This window comes from Meleagris gallopavo, chromosome 16 (genome assembly GCF_905368555.1).
Source record: "Meleagris gallopavo chromosome 16, MGAL_WU_HG_1.1, whole genome shotgun sequence".
NCBI lineage: Eukaryota > Metazoa > Chordata > Aves > Galliformes > Phasianidae > Meleagris > Meleagris gallopavo.
The window spans coordinates 5,828,002-5,849,475 of record NC_139419.1 but is presented as its reverse complement, the minus strand read 5'-3'; the positions used below and the strand labels follow the sequence as shown (position 1 = coordinate 5,849,475).

Here is a 21,474-nt window from a genome sequence, read left to right as displayed (position 1 = left end):
TGAGTAAGTTCCTATGCTCCAAAGTGACTCATTCAACAAAAAACGAGTGCAGCCACAGGGATGATTTTAAAAGGTTACTCATTATTATCAGCAAATTAGATTTGTCAACGGACAGTGAGAGTAACAACTCGGCATTGCCTGGTGCTGTGATTCAAACAGCCTCATCTAACCAAGTGGAATAACATGCTCCTTTGAGCTAAGTGTGGGGGGGGAACAAGATAGGGCATGAAAGAAGCCCAGAGCTGATGGAGTCTGAAATTACAGCCATCAGAAAGGTGCATTACATCAGAAGCAAACAGGATGCAAACACAGCAAGCTGCACGGAGCTGGGAGAAGATGTGTGGAACTGTGCTGCTCCAGGTTCCAGGTTCCTGCACATCAGCACAGCTCTGTTGGTGTTGGTGCCAGGCTGCAGCAGAGTTGGATGTGTTCAGGAGGAAAAAAAGACACCTGTGTATGCATGGAGGTAAGGAGAGAGTCTGTCCCACTTCCCCAGAAGGCCCCGGGCTGGTGGACACGTACATCCTGACCCTATGGACATCAGACTGACATCGTCTGGGTGTTTTTAGTGGGACATCATAGCTTAATTTTGACTGACAGTGAGAAAGAACTCTCAGGGTTACTATAAACTGAAATGTTTCCAAGGGAATGCCAAACACTGTGAGCAGCCTCCTAACAGCCAGCTCCACTGCTGCAAAACCAGGTGGCTGAGCAGAGGACATGCCACAGGGCACTGATCTCCCAGTGCACAGATAGCCCTGACGTCTCTCCATGACACGCACCAAGGAGTGCAGGCACGGCCAAGGGAAGTTTAACGAAACAGCAAATGACAGCTCTGCCCATGCACTTGCTGTGGGCTCCCTGCTGGGTGTCACCGTGCTGCTGTCATCCCACGGTGGCACTGATGCTGTCACTCTGCTGCTGACACCATCACCAGGACACGAGCACTGCCAGCCCAGCACTACAAAGGGATTCAGCATTGCTCCCAGCACGCTGTGAAGCAGCCCCTCGTGGTGTCCTGTTGAAAGCCACACAGCTCCTGGTTTGTCCCCCGGACAACAGGTCTGTCCTCAGCTTGAGATATTTGTGCATATTCATTACCAGGTCATGTATATGTGGGATTTCTCCCACGGTTCCCTTTCAGGATCTCCACATCCCTTCTAGGACAGATGGCAAAACAGAGAGAAGAGCATCTCTCTACAGAATTATCTTCCCCATCAGTCATCAATATTTTAAATGATGGCACAGATTATTTTGACTACCACCGAATGGACAAAGTTTTCCACTCCACTGCACAACACACCATCCTGCCAGGAGGAAAAGCATCAGAGAAAGAAGAGCGCGTCCCAGAGCCACCAAGTAGAACCACCGCGAGGGCTCTTATCGGACTCTGGACATGTGCAGTATTTCATCTGGCACTCACTGGAGCTCGCATAATCTTTTCCTTTATGATTAATATTAAATAAGTCATATTCCTTACGGAATTTCCTAACTGTGTCTGTTTATATTTTTCTCTACATCATACTTAATATTTTGAGATTGTCTCCCTTTTCGTTTTTTCTCACATTCATATGTTTTTTCTCATTTTATAAATTGGGTTTCTTGTTTAGTAGTCATGACAACATCTGACTGTGGTGGTTACATCACAGCTTGGGTTTTTTTTTCCCTCCCCTCCCCAAGCTGGTTTAGAAAAAAATATATTCTTTAAGTAATTAGAAGTATAAAGTGAAAGGGGCAAGTTCAATATTGGCTCCTCCTCCTTTCCCTCCAATGACCCACTTCAACGAGACTTCCCAGCACGGTGGGTGAGGACTCATTTGGCTTTCATCCTGTAAAGTCTTATCCACTTAGTTAACTTCAATGGGAATACTCAGAGCACATCAAGTGAAACACATATGTAAGTCTTTAAAACCTTGAGGCCTGTGCCTGAAAGGCGAAAAGCAAAAAGCTGCGTTTTCCTTCTGGGTACTGATCTTTGCACAACTGCTCCAGGGTTGGGATGCCAGGGGGATGAAGGCAGAGATGTCTCCCTCCTTGTGTGAGGATGGGGGACTGCCATGAGATGCTGCATTTCACTGTTACAAGTTGCAGCAGGCTTGACTGTGTCACAGCCCACATTTGGGCACTAATGCTGTGATGATGCTCTGTTGTTGGTGATATGACATCCCACAATACTCAGTAGCAGACAGAATCATAGAATCATAGAATCAATGTTGGAAAAAACCTCGAAGACCGTGAGAGCAAAAGGGAAGAAAGGAATTCAGACTTTTGAACAAATAGGAGAGTGCTTAATTTTGGTCTCTTCTCACAACCACACTGAATGGTGATGGGCAATGGATCTGTGTTTATCAGTGGCAACAGATAACCAAAATTCAATCATACATTTTACACATTGGATATAAAACATCAGTTACAGAGAGGGCCTGCCACACTAAAAGCGACTCTCAACCAAGTAGAGGCAATGAGGAAGGGAAAAAGCCGGGAATGTAACAAAGGCAGATGAACCTTTAATACGGCAGAACCTCTGGGAGCCCTGAGACACTGAGTCCAGATGTTTGGAGGTCGATGTAACCTGACTCCAAGAAGGAAGAGGATGTATTTCTTAAAATTCCCTGTTGTGCTTTAATTTACTGCAGTCTTGCCGAGGACGCATGTGGTGATCACAGGTGGAGTTTCAGATTGACCATAAACATGAAGCTGGGGGCAAAAGACTGGAGCCATTTAAGTTTGGCTGCCAAGATGGTTGAGGTACAGATTTCCATAAAAACATCTCCTTTCCTTTGCGCTGCACTCCAGTCATCAGTAACTGGGGCCAGAGGAAAAGCCCTGCAGGCATCAAAATCCCCTTGCACTGATAGTGACTGGGACCAGAGGCATGCCACAGCCCCAGGGGTCTCCACTGCTTACTTCTTTGTGTTGGGTGGAGAAGGGGATACACAAAGGGATGTAGGATGGATAACAGCGTTTTGAAACTCGAGTTTGTATCTACAGTTGTATTTCTTCTAAACAGCCATTGGAAAATGATCTCCATCCTTCTTTAGGACCTTCTTGCTGTCCCTGAACACTCTGCAGAGACAGAAGCCAAATCTTGGCCCTGTAGCATCCATGGCCCCATCCCACCTGCCAACCAAATCACCAAACCAGGGCTAATTTGGGTGCATTGGGTCTCTTAGTGCTCCCTCCCCCAGATCCTGACCCTTCTAGCTTGGCTTTGCTCCCTTCTGAGGTTCCTGGCTGCAGTACTGACCAGCTTTTGATTGAGAACTGGCAGATTTACTGTTGTGACTACACAGGGATTTGAGTGGGGATTAGAACTGGTTTTCAAGTGTTGGTTATGGAATAAATGACACTGTTGATGCACTAAAAGCAATCCCTGCCCCTTTCCCATTGTCCACTCCTGCCATATAATTCCCAGTCCAAACAAACAGTGCAGTACAGTTTGTTTTTACAGAAGAAATTTTTAACTTTATGTTGACTGCGCTCTGAATTTGTTGCTTCATTGTTATCTGCATCCTCACCCTCCTCTCTGCTTCCTTTGCTTGCAAAGTGAAAGAAATCAATCCATGGGACCTAGCAAAACCAACTGCTATGCTACACAGGTCATAGTCTTGTGCTGAACATTTCCAAACTGCTCTAAGGAGTTAGTGCTCATTTTGTGTGCATTCCTAATAGACTTCCTCCACAGTTCCACTGCATTACCTTGGATATAAGGCTTCTGCAATTCTGTGCTATGCACACATGGATGTTTCAGCTAACTAGCATCAGCTCAGTGACAACATGTTTCAGAGATAGGAACAAGCTTTTCAAGCTTTAGAGGGCTCAGATCCTTGGATCTTTATTAGCTGAATGAATCAGCCTCTGGGATTTTCTCTTTCATCTCTCATAAGCAAAAGTCACGAGAAGTGCCAATGTGATGAGCAGGGAACATTGTTATAGGCCACTAGCTGTCTCAGTCTGCAAAACTGGCATAACTCTAGGGTTTCTCTGTGCTTGCAAGTTTTTCTAATTAAAGTAGGGTGTAAACTTAAAGTGCCATAGTTCTTTCTGAATAACTCCATACGGAGACACCAATCCCAGAACAAATCTATGTTGCTCCTGTTTTGCTTAGCCCATCTTCAAAGTGGGTTGTATGCATGAAGAACACCAGAACACCTCCTGCAGACAGACAAACCTTCTGTGTGCTACTGGGGGAGACCAAACTAAACCCCAAGAGTCTCTTGGAGGAAAGCAATTGCAGTGCGGTGCCGTGACACAAACACTGGCTGGGGCGAGGTAGTGTAGAGCTTGACATCAGCCACTGACTCAGTTTATGGCAGCAGACAGAACCTGTCCTTTTGCAGAATGCCAACAGCATTGCAGTCAGGGAAAGTGAGACTGGGGGCTGCCAAGCCCCTGGAATTGCTGCTGACCCCATCCTGCTGGTGGGAAGCTGCCAGCCAGGCACTGTACACTGGAGCATCTCACACCAATCGGAGACTGCTCTGAGTCACTGGCTCCAAGAAAGCCCTGTTTTTACAGGAAGATGAAAGCACTGAGTGACACAGGTTTCCTGCAATTTCTAGCTGTTGCATCTCCAAAGAGATAATGCCTTTGGAGGTGCCTGGGGAATCAGATAATACAGCTGTGTAAACTGCGTGTGGGCTAAAGCATCTCAGGGCTGCATCCTCATCCCAACACTTCCAAATCAAAATAAAACCTCTCTGGAGGCAGCATCATTACAGAGAAACATTAAAGCCAGCAACTTGGCCCAGAACAAGCTAATGAGTTATTTTCACTGAAGCAGGACACCATGAAATCCACCCTCACCGCTATTCTTAAGCAGCGTGGACAACACATTTCAGCATTTTGTCCTTAAGCTGGAAGTGCACGGGATTCATTTTAATGGGTTTAAGTAAAAGCATTCAATCTTTGTGCAAGGGATACTGGTAGAACTCGTGTCCCTGATCAGCTGATGTAGGGTGTATACACACTAAACTATCCACATAACCTCAAATGCATAAAAAACATCCCAATTTAACCTGGCAGAAAACAGCTTACTTTAATTTGCAAATTAAGAACAACAAAATAATTGACGACCTGGGAAGATACTAGGTATCATGCAGGCACACAGGATGGTCTCAGTGGACTTGGAGATACACTGGTTTCAGTCAAGAGAGCTGTCTGTAGCTGTTAACAATACTGCAAAATCCTTCTCAAACACAAGAAAATGCACCAAAGGCAACAGCCCACTTCTCAAATGGGCACATTCTGTCTTCACGTGTCTGTATTTGACACTATAAAATGACTCTTCAGAATACATTATAAATTCCCATTAAAAAAAGTTCATAATCTGCCATCTGTTTCCAGTTAGACTATTCTGATGCCTCCTCTTTTTTTTTTTTTTTTTTTTTTAAGATTTCAATATAAAACATTATTTAAAGGTCCTTGCAGTCTAGATGGTAGGGGGAGAGAAACCAAAACCCCAACGCCACCGCAGTTACATTGCTGAAAAGCTATGTGACAATTAGCAAAGACCCGGTGGGAGACAAGGGTTGGGAAGATGCAGTGTGACTCGTTCAAATCAGGAATACGGTACAATGTGATTAAACTTGGAAGAGCTTAAAGCCATTACTCTGTATAAGTCTATAGCTTAAATAGACATTTGACACATATTAATGGGTGAGTGCTTTGGCTTGTGCAATGTGATGGATCATAATGATTTAGTTAGCATTAGCAGCTACACCTAAACAGAAATAAACAATCATCACTGGAAATATAACAACAGAACATGTTCAAGATTGTGTCACTGAACGCAGTAACATCTCTGGTTTACAGCCGGTCTGGCTCTTATTAGACAATGCTTTATACATACCTTACACATACATGCAATAACATGTGCAACACATACTTTATCTCCCATCCTTGTTTGGACACAAATGCTGCAGCATCGTTCAGAGTGAATCACATCTGGAAAGTGCAGATGTTCTGAACCTATTGCAGCCTTGCCAACTCATACAGTTACACTGACAACATCACCGTAATTGATTTTTCTCTTCAAGCCCAACCACCTGGAATTCTGCTACAGCACTGCAAACACAAGGATTCTGAATCTCAGAGAAATCTTAAAAATCAAATGCAAAATTAGAACAGGAAAGAAAAACAAAAACCAAGCCTGCCCTAGAGCCCTGTGAGCCTAAGTGCTCCACAAGCTCTTCCCTTGGCAAAGGCAGGCCCACATGTGTGGATGTCGGCCATGTCATTTAATACGGCTCTGGAAGGTGTTCATGTAGTGCGAAGAGAACAGCCTACACAGCAAATGGGAACGAGCACCCTGACAGGCTGTAAGGCAGGACGAACACAAAGCGCAACCACGGTCTGTTGCATTATACTGAAGCAAGCCCTGCAGTTTGGGGTTTGACTTGTGATCTCCGAATGCAGGGGCTCAGCAAGGCACCTGACAACAAGGGCTACCTCAGCGGTGCCCAGGTGCTTGCAGCCTGGTGTCAGCATGGGTGTAACACTGACAGGGCCGGGCCGGGCCGGCACTGAGAGTTCGAAACAAAGCTGAAATAGCCCTGCTGTGGGGAAGCCAAGTCCTGAGAGCAAATTCACGCTGATGTGAAACACAAGCAGAGCTTTTGGATGGCCAAACTCACTCAAGCTCTTCCTGGCCCCCAAACCAAGAGCCCCAGTCAACAGTGAAAATGAATACGGGCCTTCCTGCTGCGATTTTACAACCATGGCCGCACTTCACATCGCTGGGGCCTCCCATGCAAATCCGATTTCATAGCTGGGTGTAAAAGCTGCCTCTCAGGTTTAATAAGCAAAACCACTATCAGTAGCAAAGGTGAGACAACGGGAGCCTGGGCCATCCCAATGAGAGCCTCTGAGACAGGCTCAGCCACGCTCTGCACAAAGCACGTCTCAAGGACAGCCGAACACAACCGAAGGCTGACAGCATCCCAAAGAACCACATTTTATTTTCAATTTAAAAAAACAACAGCCCACAAACCCAAGGCTGTGGGATCCCTCCAAAGCTCCTCTCCGAGTGCCAGCAGGATGACTGATGGTAAATCACACCAGCTCCAGGGCTCCGTGTCAGATCGCTGCCAGGAGACTCCGCCTTTTGGAGTCACTGACGGTCCCCTTTCCAATTAATCAAGTTCCCATACTGATTAACAGCATGATTCATGTCTCTCGTTAGGCGCATTCTGTAACAAACAAGGCTGTATTTCAAGGCCGCTGGCTTAATGGTTAAAATAAATACCTTCCAAATTTCTATTTTCAAGTAGCTGAACCTTTTCCACCTTTACAACTAATTCAGACTTCCTTCAAATTATTTTTCTAAGTAATATAACAATTTGTTTTTCATTAGAGCTTGTCAAAGCCGGACTTTGGTTTATTTTGAGAGAAACCAGCGCTCTCCAGAAACTGTTTAGTACAATTTGAATGACGCCCAAAGGGGTTATTGCAGCCACAATCAAAATAGAGTTTACAGCACTGGCTAGGGGTGACACTTTATTTAATGATTTAAAAAAAAAGAAAAGAAAAGAAAAAGAAAAGCCCCCAGCCCCCTGAATCAGAAGCTAATTAAATGCACTCCTATGGCTAACAGTAAGTGTTTCTAAGTCACTCTGACTACTGCAAAATGCGAGAGCTAAACTTGTTGCTAACTAATACCAGACACCATTATACGAGCAGTGTTATTTACTGATTTGGGGTGGTATGCACTGGTATTCTTGTGTCTGGTATGGCAGCCTCGCCTTGTGACAGATATTATTATTTCACATGGATGTGAAATCAAATATAAGAGTGATTAAATGGTTTGGGTTCTGCCTAAGTTGGATCTTTATTTATTCTTTTTTTTTAAACAGCTCGGTATTTAATTTAAGGGGGTTTAAATGCAATGGAAAATCTGGCCTGCCGCTCCTTTGATTTCCCATGCCTTTTGTTTTGCTATTGCTCGAGGATGGCGATGGAGGGGACAGAGATGGGCACACAGGGCCAGTTCCAGGGACCTGGGGCTGCAGCAGTGACCGCCACAGTCCCAGCACAGAGCTTCAGGGTTCTCAATAACTTTTTCAAATGCTCTCCTTTCATTCTCCATCTCAGACCCAAGCCAGATTTTAAAACAATTGAGCTATAAAACCATTTTCCAGTGGACCATTTCTCCCCTAGCAGCAATCTAATGCTCTATTGTTAATTTTCCTGGGACGTTTTCTGTTTCTTGTTGCTTTCTAAACCACAACAAAATCAACACAATTTGGACTTTCAGGACTACACATCCACCATCTGCCTGCCCTGCCTTGGGACCGCAGCCACCAGCCCTGGGGACCGTGCTCCCTCACACCCGACCTCGCTGGAGATGTGTCACCACGGAGCTGCTCTGCTGCAAGTGAAATCCGGGGCAGGCCTGGGGACACCTCATGGAGAAATACCGTCTGCATCTCTTCTGTGGTCTTCAACTTGCTCATGTTGCCGATCTGCAGGGCGGATGCCTGAGTTTTCTGCCTCTTGCCCACATCATCTAGCAGCCCTGGGGTGGCACACAGGGCAAACGAGGCAGCAGCTTTATTTTCTGTCCCTACAGGCATTACACTATTGTGTGCCAGTAAATACAAACAACTTCCTGAGCAATGCAAATACCCTACAGGTACGTAACTAAAGCAGAAATGAGGGGTCTGATTCTTCTGACGCAAGCCTGGGGTTTGTGCAACCCTGACAGTCCTCCTGGAGACACATCTGACTTACACCAGCGTAAGAAAAAGAACAAAACCAAGCTCATATCTGACAAGTGAAAACAAACATTGATTCAGACACTTTCTGCAGGAAAGGGGTGGGGGAGCTGTTTAATTTTTGTTCCTTCTATCTGGGCCGCTGCTGTGACCTCTGCTACCTCCTAACTTAGCAACACAATATGTTGCAGCTGTGGCACTGCAGCAGCCTGATTTAATTTGCGTGTGTGTGGCTCGAGGGGCTGTTTATCCCTCTAAGGTCTCACAGCATGGCAGTGGCAGTGGTGGGGGGGCTGGTCCTCCCCAAAAAGAGGGGAAAAACCCCTGCTTCGCTTCCCATGCACAGCTTTGGAGAGGAGATGGGAAAAGGATCACCTGCATTAAAATCATTAAAAGGCTGAGGTTTGTCCAAGCTGAGAAAAAAAACAGAAGAACATAGATATTTATTCAACAACCGTTTTCTGCTTTAAAATAATAAAAATAAAGACAGGAAAATGATGAAAATGCCTTTCTGTCCCTCTCTGAGTGTCTCCATCTCAGACAGGGCCACATGTCCCAGTGCAGTGCCCAGCAGAGCAGCAAGCAGGGTGCTTTCCCAGTTCTCTGGTGGGGCCCTGGCCCTCCCCCAGCACGTAAAGCAGCTGCTTCCATAATAAAGCACTTTGGACCGACCCAAGAGCTGCGCCAGGAGTTTAGTTGGTCAGCGCTCTGAATTAGACTGAGGGTTTGGTTGCTGAGGGCTTTTATGTTTCATTTCCACAAGCTTGGAATTCAGCTTTGCTCTTGGCATTGTCATTTTTGCCTTTCACACGTGGCTCCTGCTGAAAACACCCTGGGACAGCCCTGAATTACACCCACTGCCAAGCCTTTGTGGGACGAAGACTGGTGGCAGCCCTGAGGCCCCAGCAGAACTTCTGCTTTACTCCAATCCCCTCCCAGCACTGATGTCCCTGGCACCTCCTGAGCCCCCAGGCTGCACAAGGATGCTCCACACAGAAGGTGCCAGGAGTTTCCAGGGGCCATGGAAGAGATCAGGCCCCCAAATCTGATTTGAATCCAAAGTGATTTGAGGTCTAAAACCCTGGAAATCCCAAACCATGACTACTACCCAGAACAGCTCCCTAGAAGCAAAGGAATGACCCTGCTTTTCCAACAGTGCTAGCTTTACACTTTCCACTTACTATTTTTTTTTGTAATAAACTATATATTTATTTATTTTACCATTGTGATATTGAAGCTCCTTCCCACCTGGCACAGCTGAAACTGCTCCACGGCTGTAGAAAACCTCAGCCCCTCCTGTGCCGGCCCTACAAGCACTCAGATCCAGCATTACCTGCCAGCTCATGGGGGCAAGGTGGCTTTCTCCTCACTTTTTGGCTTCCCTCTAGCTTCCCCTCATCAACTCGTTTGCCAAGCAGTGTACTTTACAGCCTGCCTTAAGGAGCCAAGAAATACGTTTGCTGGTGTAAGCTGTGTGTTAGACATCGTGAAAAACATGCAACTTCAGGGTTTTAGGAGCCAGCGACGCAGAACAGCGAAACAACCGCAAAGCAGCGAGGAGATGGTTTTGCACCCTCTCTGATTTCACTCCCGGACCCTCGTGCTTGATGCTGGCCGTGGGTGGTGAGCAGAGGGATGGACCCATGGGGGTGATGGGTTGGTGGAAGGGTCCTCTACCTGATGGCACCTGGTTTGTGAGCAGGTTGTGAGCCTCCCCCAGCCTGCCTTTCCTCTCCCCATTCCATCCTCCTTTACAATGAGCTCCTTAGGACTCTGGCTTGATGTCACATAGAAACTAGAATAACAGTGTGCAAACCTCACCTGTGGCCTCCAGGAAATCTAGGACCATTTCTAAGACCTCTTCTTGGATATAAGAAAGATTTTCTTTATTCTAAGGGCAGTGAGGCAGTGGCACAGGGTGCCCAGAGAGGTGGCAGTGCCCCATCCCTGCACACAGCCACAGTCAGGCTGGGTGGGGCTCTGAGCACTGATGGAGCTGTGGGTGTCCCTGTTCAGAGCAGGGAATTGGACCAGACAGCCTTTAAAAGTCCCTTCCATCTCAAAGGAGTCTATGATTCTTCAGTTCTTCCATCTCTACATGCTAACAATCACATTTTGGTTGTGATCTGTCATGAATTTTGGGGTGCTTCAAATCTACATGTATATATTGTTGCTCAGGTCCCAACACTGCTACAAAATCACCCAACTGATATCACAGGATCCTGAACGAAAGAACCATTCGATGAACTCACAACTATTTACTGGCAGCTGCTCCAACCTCCTGCAGCATTCCCATGTCCATGACATGCAACAGCCTCTGCTTTCTGCCCACCTTGTACCGACTGTACAGTGAACTTCCAAACATCTGGAGACAACTGGATTTCCCCAACTCTTCCACTTCCAGCCCATTAAATGACATCACATTCAACAGTCATCATGCAGGCACATGCAGTGAAAACAAGTTCCTTTGTGTGAGTTAGAGAGGGTCTGAAACCCCAAACCGGGTGCTGGAAGACTGAACCTAATAAGGTTAGGTTTGAACTCCCAACATGAGCATCTCGATGCACAGTCCTGCTCAAAATGCATCTGTGTTCTCCACAAACACCACAATAAAAGGCAGCAAAGAGCTTTCAGAATTTAGTGAACTCTCACAAACTCTGATGACTGTTGGTTATAATGTGAGCAAGAGGCAAACTCCAACTTAGGCATACTTGGAGGTTTCTGAGGCTCAACCTGGACATCTGCTGCAGACCCAAGCAGGGAGGAGATGAGCTGTAACTCTCTCCTCCAGCTTCATTCCTGGCAGAGACAATTTGCACCAGTGTTGCTCAGCACATCAAATCTGGCTTACAAAACCTGCTTACAATAAATCCCGCAACGATATTGAAAAGTTTAAAAGATTACTTTCATCTCTGCTTCAGATTTGGATTTCTACATACTGTAAATGCTAGAATATGTTTTTTTGAAACAATGCTACCTACTTACATTGGAGATCCTTTGTAACTGGCTGCACTCACCTAAAGTTTCTTTCTAAATGCATGCTTTGCAGCTATCACCTGCTGATACCTTCCTAAAAGGTGAGACCTGAGCAGGCTTCTGGAGATGGGATGGGCACAGTGCACTGCTCTGCATCTGAGAAAGCCCAGGGTGGAGGGTCTCAGCAGACACCAAAGGAAGCACAAAGCTCCAAGAATGATGTTAGCCCGTGCAAGTTGGAGTTTGGGAGCAGGGAATGGCTGGTGGTGAGGATATGCAGCAGGAGCACAGGGGACAAACTGCTGATGGGCCTGGACATGCTGCATTGAGTACTTGGATTTTCTCTCAGCTAACTTTAGATCCTGGCCTATGTGCTCTGGGCACTGTGATTTGATTGAGAACATCTCTGAGTACAGATATCCTGTAAAAGCTACACCCATCACAAAGCTCTCTCTCTCCAGCCCGATGGTTAGCAACAACAAATGATTTTTCAAATGGGAATTGGCCAGCACTCAACACACTCCTTGAGTTTGAGATCAAAGAAGCAGCCAAATGGGAAGATTTCTGGAAATTCAAGTTATGGAGGACTCAGATGGGAAGAAGCAGACCCAAACCACACTCCCACTGACAGCACTGAGTTCCCAGCAGCACCAGTGCACATGGAGCAGCAGCAGGACATGCTGAGCCTGCAGCCTCGTGGGCATAACTGCACAGCAATCCCACTGAGCCTTCTACCTTGCAAAGGTGAACTGGGAAAGAACAATAAGTTCACACTTGGAATTACAAAACAAAAAAAAAAAAAAAAAAAAGAAAGTCTTTTTAAAAGCACAACTTTTTCTGGGCTCCTGACAAAGCAATATTCTCCAGGCCAGTTGGAATCTGGAAAAATACACTTACTCAACCTAGCCACCATGACTCCAATAACAATTATAAAATGTCCAATAAAACTTGCATGTAATGTCAATTCAAATCTTGAAAAGCAGAATTAAGTGGTATATCAACATTAAACTTTATTGCTTCCTTTGCAGAGCAGAAGTATTGTCAATAAAAGTCATTCTGAATGAAGAAAAGGGCAGTAAATATTAAATAAACAGGTTTTTGTTGAAATGCTATAAATGCACCAGAGCTGCATTTTACACTGGGACCCTTTTTTGCCTTTTCAGACTCCACTCGTGATAGAAACAAGTCAGTAATTGCAAACTATCAATAAAGCACCAATTAAAGGGTGGTCAGATGCATGCATTTACAATATGTCATTATGAGCCCCTATTGGATGCAGTTTGCTCTCTCAGATCCCAATGGCTTTGCCTGAAGTCCCCAGCACACAATCACAGGGTCCAGCAGCACAGGACCAGCCCAGTATTGAGCAGCCAAGGAAGGCACGAGCGAGCAGCTCAGATTTTGGGAAAGCAAGTTTCACTGGCAGAGATGTGAAGACAAAGCAGCATCGTCACAGTCCATTAAACTACTATTTTTCTACCAAGGCAGAACTGAGCAGAGCAGAACAGAACAGCTCTGAGGCCGCACAGCCGTGCCAAAGACTGCAAATCTTTGTTTTCCGAGAGGCCACTCACCGTGCTGCACTCTGGTCCTCTCTGAGTCTGTTTGCCTTGAGAAAGAGCCACTGTCATCCTCCCTACACTTCTTCGTGTGCAGAATTATTCCTACTTGCAATTCCTATTCACGAATCCAATTTCATCAGCTATATCCCCACCCCCCGTTCCCTTCCGAAGGAGCAGCTGGCAAAGGATGTGTTGCTCTGCCCGTGATGCAGAAGCAGCTGCCCTCACCTTGCCCCAAGCCCCGACTACAGCAAAACCTGGTGCCAAGAGCTGTGCCAAGCAATCGAGGTTCCACGCTGTGTGTTTGCTGGTACCCAGCTCAATACTATGTGCTTGGGAAGCAGGGGAGCTGGCGGGCTCCTCTGCGAGTACGCAAATCCCGCAGCTTTTATGTCAGCCCTTTAAAATCTGATCAGCATTTTTGTGGTTTACCAATAGAGTTTATAAGCTGTTCTCCAGTTTAATCATCACACGTATTTACAGGAAGCAGTAACAGCTACAGCATATGAATTTCACGACGCTGGAGTGATACTGAACAAAGGCTGCAGTAAGTGGGAGCTGTGCTGCTGCACGTCAGCGCAGCTTCGCTTGGGGCTTTCAGTTATCCTGGAGCTCAGAAGGGAGAAATGAGATGAGGTCTTGGAAAGTACGTGTTCAGGAGCTTCTTTCCTCTACTTTATGCACATTTATTTATTTCATGTGAAAAAAAAACCACAACAACCCACAACTGAAACAACAATGCCATTAATTTCTGAAGAAAGGATTTTTGCTATGAATCTAAGCTCAATAAATCTGATGGTTGTAAAAAACAGGACAAAAACAAATAACTCAAATTCAGAGATACAGACATTAAATATATAAAACATTAAATATATAAAAAAACAAACAGAGAAAAATGTCCATAAATATCAACTTTCAGAGAAACTGCAAGCATTCAATCTCCATCTCTGGAAGCGTTCAAGGCCAGGCTGGATGGGCCCTGGGCAGCCTGACCTGGTGGGTGGCAGCCCTGCTTATGGCAGGAGTTGGAACTGGGAGATCTTTGAGGTCCCCTCCAACCTAAGCCATTCTATGATTCATCCTGACCAACCACAACCTCCTGGCCACTGCAGGATCAGCCCCTGCACACTTGTCCTGCGCCAATGTTTCTCTGTTGTTCACATGAATGGGAAATGAAGCAGAGGCCAGGGAGCACCTCTCCAGCAATACACCCAGGGCAGCCCCACCAGCGCGAGTCACCCCAAAGCCAACTGTGAGAGCTCTGAATCATTCTGACTCACTGGAACCTGAACTCCTGACCCGGCTCTTGCATCAGTTCCTCTGCTCCAGTTTGGAAACATGGGTACAGCAACCACCCCGCTGCCACCCAGCGTTCCACTGCAGGTGGTGGAGTGGTGCGAGGGTGCAGCTCACGTGGAGACCTCTGTGGTGTGCTGGAAGGAGATGGAAGCTTAGGAAGCGACCCCAGGAACATCTCACCTGGAAAAGGATCTGCAGAACGCCGTGCACCATGCACATCCTTCGTCCCATGAAGATGAAAAAGGGCACCACCAGCTCGATGAAGTGGTTGAAGAGGGTCTCAAACTGATGAAACCAGCCTGGTGAGCGGTGCATGAAGTAGGCGATGGGGTTGGGCACTGGCTGGGTCTGAAAGATGAAAACACAGAGTCAGCACCAGCCCAAGGGCATCGCTGGGATCCAACAGAACTGTGGGGTCCTTCCCTTCCCTGTGCTTCCTTTGGTTTTAGAGGAAATTACTTCATCCAGACTTTTTTCATGCAAAACCCGGGAACTTTTAAGCCAGTACATCTAATAAAAAACAAGAGTTAATCTTCTTCCTTTTTGTCATAACCCAAATCATTTATCTTCAGTTGAACCCCTGTTCATTTCATACTGCCATGTGGCACGTAGCTCCACACCGATGGATGTTAAATCATTCTGCAGAAGCACAAGAGATGGGGAGAGTAACCGAGCTGATCCAGAAACAGAGAAAAAGATTTTCTTGGGGTCACACAGGAGGTCAAACGGAGACAGGAATGGGAACCAGATTTCAAAACCCTCAGAGATACTCTTTCTAAATGTTTAAATTTGAAATAAATGTGGTGGCAGAGCTGCTTTCCAAAATCATAATTCGGGAGAGGAAAGTCTAATTCCTCTAAACATGCTATATTGGTTTAAGGTATTTACATGCTGGCTGTGTGACAATATTATTCTTCTGAATTTTTTTGGTGCAGGGAGATCTTCCATCCAGTATAACAAAGCTGCAAATTCTACAAAGGCAGCAAGCTGTGATACGTTAATAGCAGCAACCCTCAGAAATGCTGCAATCTAAAGCAAAAAGAAAGGAGTTAACAATTTACCTTAGCATGTCTGACAAGCTCAAACTCACCAGGATTGTTTTAAAACTCTGTTTTAAAACAGAGAGGATGAAGAGGCAAGTTTTAATTGAAGGAGACACAACACATCTTTAAATTATTTGTAGCTAAATCAAAACTACAAACAAAACAGGGAAAATATTGCACTACGCATGGCAATCGAGCATGCTTCCACTGCCAAATCCCACAACTATTGTAATTCCCCATTAGCGAAGCTGGGACTAATAAACGTGTTGCTTTCCATGGGCTGGAGGCTGCTGTAACCCCTTAGGACAGGAGACCGCATCCTTCCTTCCTCGGACAGCAGCAGCGGATGGAGCAGCGGTGGGGTCACGGAGCGCTGCAGGTCCCGGCCGCTGTGGGGGTGGGGGTCAGAGCCCCCCCAGCCCGGGGGGACGCGGCCCTGCTGCCACTGCAGCCCCGGTTCCGGTTACCCTGTGCCTGCACGATGGCTCTGGGGCTCCCAGAGCTCTGGGGAAGCTCATTGAGAGACCCTGTACCGTCAGCACAGAAATGCTTTCACCCTTCCAGAAAGGCAGGTTGCTTTCGTGGCTGCTTTCACTTATTTTTTTTCTGAAGCGTGATAACCAAAACTGACCTCATTCTTTTATCTTTTTTTCCTCAAGTGCAGTAACCAAAACTGACTTCAGTCAGGCTTCTTTGATTGATTTTTTCTCAAATGTGTTAAGCTAAGCTGACCTTGATAAGATAACAATCCCCCAGGTTGCAATGTTTAGGCCAAGAGGAGCTGCACGAAGGCGGCACTCATGCTCACGCAACCCCATCTGCCCGTGTGCTGGGGAGGAGAGCCTGGACACTCCTCTGTGCAAGCAGCACTTGCAGCCTGGGACCAAGAAGAATGGGCTGTATTATCACATACAATCACTCACACATGTAGTTACAGATGAATTAAATCTCAGTGTGATCACACTGAGTTGTTGCACATTTGATCAGGATTTGCTGCTTTATTTCAAAGTAAAGGCCACTGCCAGCTCTTGACCGTGCCACTCAGTGTCCCCAGCTGTATGTGCGCCTGCCCCAGCCTGATGCTGACAGACGGACCAGTGGGGCTGCTCCTTTGCCAGGCCAGCCGCAGCGCCTCTGCTGCTGTGGTTTGTCACCCCAGTCATCGTCCCCGTTAGGGACAGAAAGAGAAGTCTCTTCTCTAGTGGGGACGAAAAGCAGCATAAAGCGATCACAGAATGGTTTGAGTTGGAAGGGACCACTAAAGGCCATCTGGTTCCACTTCTTACACTGAGCAGGGACACTCACAGCTCCATCAGTGCTCAGAGTTCAGCCTGACCGTCTGCAGGGATGGGGCACCACCACCTCTCTGGGCACCCTGCGCCACTGCCTCATCATCATCAGCATAAACAACTTTCTTCCATCCAATCTCCTCTCCATTAGTTTGAAACTATTTCCCCTTGACCTATCACAAAAGGCCATGCTCAAGAGTCTGTCTTCTTTCTTACGGCCCTCCTTTAGGTACCGCACCATCAGCCAGGAACCTTCCTCCCCACTGCAGCAGCTGCTTCTCTACACCTCCAAGGTGAGCAAAAGATGGGGAGAGAGGAGCATCTCGTGTGTCCCAGCACTGAGTGGAGCAGCTATAGGGGGAGGGTGCGGGCAGCGAGCGCTGCGTGTGTGTGTTCCTCCCGATGCCTTCCAGATGCTGTGAGCACAGCGTGGGCTTCCCAGGGAGAAAGCCGGCTTCGCTCATTGCTGAGGCTGGAACATAGAGCTGGGGAACTGCGTGAAAGCCAGGGGCAATGCTGGGAAAGCTTGCTGCTGGGGTGCTCGGCGGGACAAGCAAAGCACAAGTGTGCTGAACGCCTCTTGGTGCAACTGTGTCCTCCAACAAGACAGTCATAGCCTGGGAGGGGAGAAATGCATTCCATCATCTCTTACCCTGCTCCTTTCACAGAGGATTTTTAGCTTTGTACTTTGGTTCACGGCTGCCCCAAGAAGAGCAGAGGTAAGGAAGCAGCCAGCAGCTCTGTGCATGGGGAATGGTGAAATCCTGACACAGAAAAACGCAGCACCAGCTCAGATGCAACTGAATAAACAAGGCCGAGGATGGTGCACGGGGACCTGCTCAGCACAGCCTCCAAGCAGCCACGTTCCTGGGTACTCCTGCACAGCAGAAAGCGTTTTTAAATAAAAAAACGATTAGCAAAAACTGGCTTTATGTGTCAACACAAGGTACAATACAATAAACCTGCCTGCCTCACACCTCCGGCAGCCAGAGAAAAACTGCACTGCAAACGAGTTCTGAAACAAGATTGGGGAAAATTAATTCCATAATTCACAGGGCAGATTTGTGACGTGTGACTTCGGCGCGATGTTCGGCGGGGGCTGCTGGCCGTGATAAATGCATGCTGGGTCGCCAGCTATGGCATGTTCTCTGGCTTGTCTCTACCAGGTTTTATGAGGGCTGGTAACAGATTCTAAAAATATGCACAATAAACTGTTTTTTCTCCCTAAGGGGTCTATGGTTTAATTATGTTCTTAGTGAGAACCATTAAAGCGCTAAGTACCTGAAGACTCCTAATTTACTAAACTATACGCTACTAAAACCCAACAGAAGGCCATTATATACCAGAGCAAATGCTCTTCTCTGGGACTGTAAATGCACGTGGGCTCTCCTCTCAGCCTCCCCATTGGCACGGCATTACACAAACTCTGAGAGAGTACTGAAGCTGTGTCAGATACCCCATCTCAGCTGAGGGAGATCTCCAAGCTGCCCTACGCACGTGCATGAAAACACACTGTCCTTGAACAACACGCTGCTAGGCCAGGGCTGCGCATGGCATACTGTACCACGAGTGGCAAAGTGCCCATGAGAGCACTGAGTTGGAAAGAGCAAAGCCTCCACTCTTGAGACAAGAAATGAGGAGGGCAGAGATGCACCACATGAGCTGTGCCCCTGCAGGGATGGATGTCTGCTTTCCTTCCCTTCCCATTGCAGATCATCTTCTGCAGCCTCAGAAGGAGCACCCTAAAGCTCAAGCTCTCTTTCAAAAAACAGTAGCAAGTTACAAAGGAATTGATTTCAAAAAGGTGAACAAAAATCCATTATTCAATCTGTTTGTATGAAGTAAAATTGGGTTATCTATTGATTTTGACTTCAAATTAAAACAACCGTAAGGACAGCCTTCCAAACTATCACCCTGGGTGCCTACCATACAAATGTGTCTTTGTGAAAACTAAAGCAAGCCATAAATATCCCTATGCACTCTAGACACTATTATTTGTTTGCTCTGAAAAGCACTTAATTAACCAAAACTCTCAACTGTGAGTGCATTTATCTGCAGAAAAATCTTGAAAAAGGGAAGGAAATAGAACAAGAGCAAACATGAATAAGTGGTGAGAGCACACAGCTACTCAGCCAAAAGGAGCAGGATGAGCTTGGTGCGGTCTGAGGAGAGGAAGACTTCACTGCAAGCAGAAGGGTGTGAAGAAGAGTGGTACCCTGGAAAACCAGGTGGAGAGGTATGGGTAGATGTTTTCCTGAAGGTCTGTGAAAGGTAGAGATGAACTGCAAAGCACACTTCTTCACCTTCCCAAAGCACTGAGGCATGAAATCATCTTCTCAGCTTCAAAGGAAAGCTCTCAGTTCTGTTGCACTTTGGACCAAAAAAAAGAGAAAGGATTCTCCGTGGCAGGGTGTAATTTGATCGACGTGATCCAACAGGCTGTTTCTCTGCCAGTCTGTTCTGCTTCAGATCTTGACCCTTCCTCCTTACGTATCTGCAGATCAAAGCTCCTCATTCCAAAACCTGTGCAGAGATGGCTTCCCAGCCCTGTGCAGGAAGCAGAAGGCAGTGAGCAGGAAGGAGATAAACCGGGTCGCTCCCAGCTGCTGCTATGTGTGGGAAGATGTGTGTCTGTATTGAAGCCTGAACGTCTCTTGTGATGCACGGTAACCAGCAGCTTCTGCAAAATGCCCTTCTTCATCATGGGGAGCTTACAGAGAGCTGCTACTTCCCAGCCTGTAAGGCTTTGTGGTGGGCGTACTACACGTGCAGCAAGCTTGATTGATGAACAAGGGTGGTTTTGCACAAAGATACACATGTAGGCAAGGGCTTAGGAAGGAAATTGAGCAGCAAACTGCTCAGCTTCTTGTGCAAATCCCAACCGTAACTCGTGCTGTGTGTATTTTATACATGCATGCATGCACACAAGTCTCCACATGCATGCTCCTAGCACGCTTCCACACACAATACCTAATCAGTTAAAAATAGTCCCTTTCAAACTTTCCAATTGCTGATATATTGCCAATCAAAATAAAATCACAAGAAAAAGCTAAAAGCCGTGTCTCTCTTCAAACACAGACATCCAATGTCTGCGTGGGTCACGAGGGGTCGGCTCTTCAACAGCACAACATCAAAATAATAAAGTTCTGGTAGATCTGTTAAAAAGAAAAGTTACCTATACGTTCTTACTGGGCAGCGCTTCCCTTGTTCAGTCAATAGTAATATTCAGTTCATAGAAAAACACACTGGAATCTGCCTGCTTCAAGACAGCAGCGCAAGCCAAGAAGATGTGTGTTTGACTCGGTGCCAGCACGACCATAAAATGTTGGCAATTTAGTAGAGACATAGTGCCGCGCCACTCTCCCAAAGGACCTAAATAAACTTCAGATGTAGAACATATATTTTTACTTTTTATATATATAAATCTGCTGTTTCATTTTTAACTCCTTTCCCCAGCCTTCTCTCCGTCTAAGGTTTTTCAAAGCTGAAACAGGTCCCTAGATCTCCTGGCCGAGAGAAGCTTCAGCAATGAAAAGTTAAAAGCATGAAAAATCAGAGAAATGATTCACGTCTGGGTGTTGGGTTTCTTGGGGAACGATGGCTGCACATGCGGCCACAGATGCCGGAGGGGAAAGGGTTTGGGGAGAAAATTCTGCTGTGCAATTTCATGCCTCTGCGTTATAAAACATCCCCAGGAATTTTTTCATGTTCCCAAAGTTATATTTGCAAAGTCACCAGCGTAGGTGAAACCTTCCTGCCACATCTGTGACATTTAGCTACGAAGCCAAGCTTTGCTCATCATGAGTCAGCCCCAACTTACTGCAGATCGGGCGAGGAGCAGGGCTGGCTCACAGGGCTGTATTTTACCATGGGTACACCTAAAAGCACAGTTTGAATTCCAGCAAGTTGGGTGGGGGCAGAAGGATCTATAGCAGCACTGTTTGCTTTTCCAGACTGCACCCTACCTCCTGGTCAGAGCTATCCTCCAGTAATAAAGACCACATTTCCATGCCCCACAGCATACCTGTTTATTGACACTGTTCCTACATAGGAACATGCCTCCGAGCTGCTTGCTGTATATAGAGTTAATTGTGGATGTATTACAGATTCACCTATTTATTCTGTACATTCTTGGAGGGATCCAGAGCTAAAATTACACAAGGAACTGCTGAACTGTTCAGGCTATTTATTTGTTCAAAATCCCTTTAAAATAATTAGTGGGGCCAGGAACAGACATCTTGGCTCTGGTGGGGCCAGCAGAAGCTGGTGCTACCAACCATGGGTCATCACTGCCTCCCAGCTTTGGGGGAAAATCCTGCTTATGGACAGCACCACATGGGTCATGCTAGGCTTGGGACGGACCAGACTGAAGGGCGTGCTTGGAAGAAACAGCAGCTGAGGGCAATTAATGCTTATCGAGAAGCTCCCATCTCATTAGGGCTGGGACAAGAGGCTGCTTTTCCTTAGGTCCCACCTCTCACTGCAGGGATGCCCATCAGCACCCCATTCTCCCCCAGCTTGGGCACAGAGCTGCTATCAAACGGGGTTTTCCTGGCATCTCCTGCCCCAGGATGCCTCTTCCAACCTAAGC

The 21,474-nt window shown here is 46.6% G+C and overlaps 1 protein-coding gene across 2 annotated transcripts in view; it reads right to left on the bottom strand.

Annotated features, from left to right (window-relative positions):
• LMF1 (lipase maturation factor 1) overlaps positions 1-21,474 on the bottom strand; it is a 162,880-nt gene that overhangs the window by 38,426 nt on the left and 102,980 nt on the right. For both annotated transcript variants that reach the window (XM_085237239.1, XM_085237238.1), the window contains one exon: positions 14,732-14,899. In XM_085237239.1, coding sequence (XP_085093365.1) covers positions 14,732-14,899 — 168 coding nt within the window. The remainder of the gene's footprint in view (positions 1-14,731; positions 14,900-21,474) is intronic.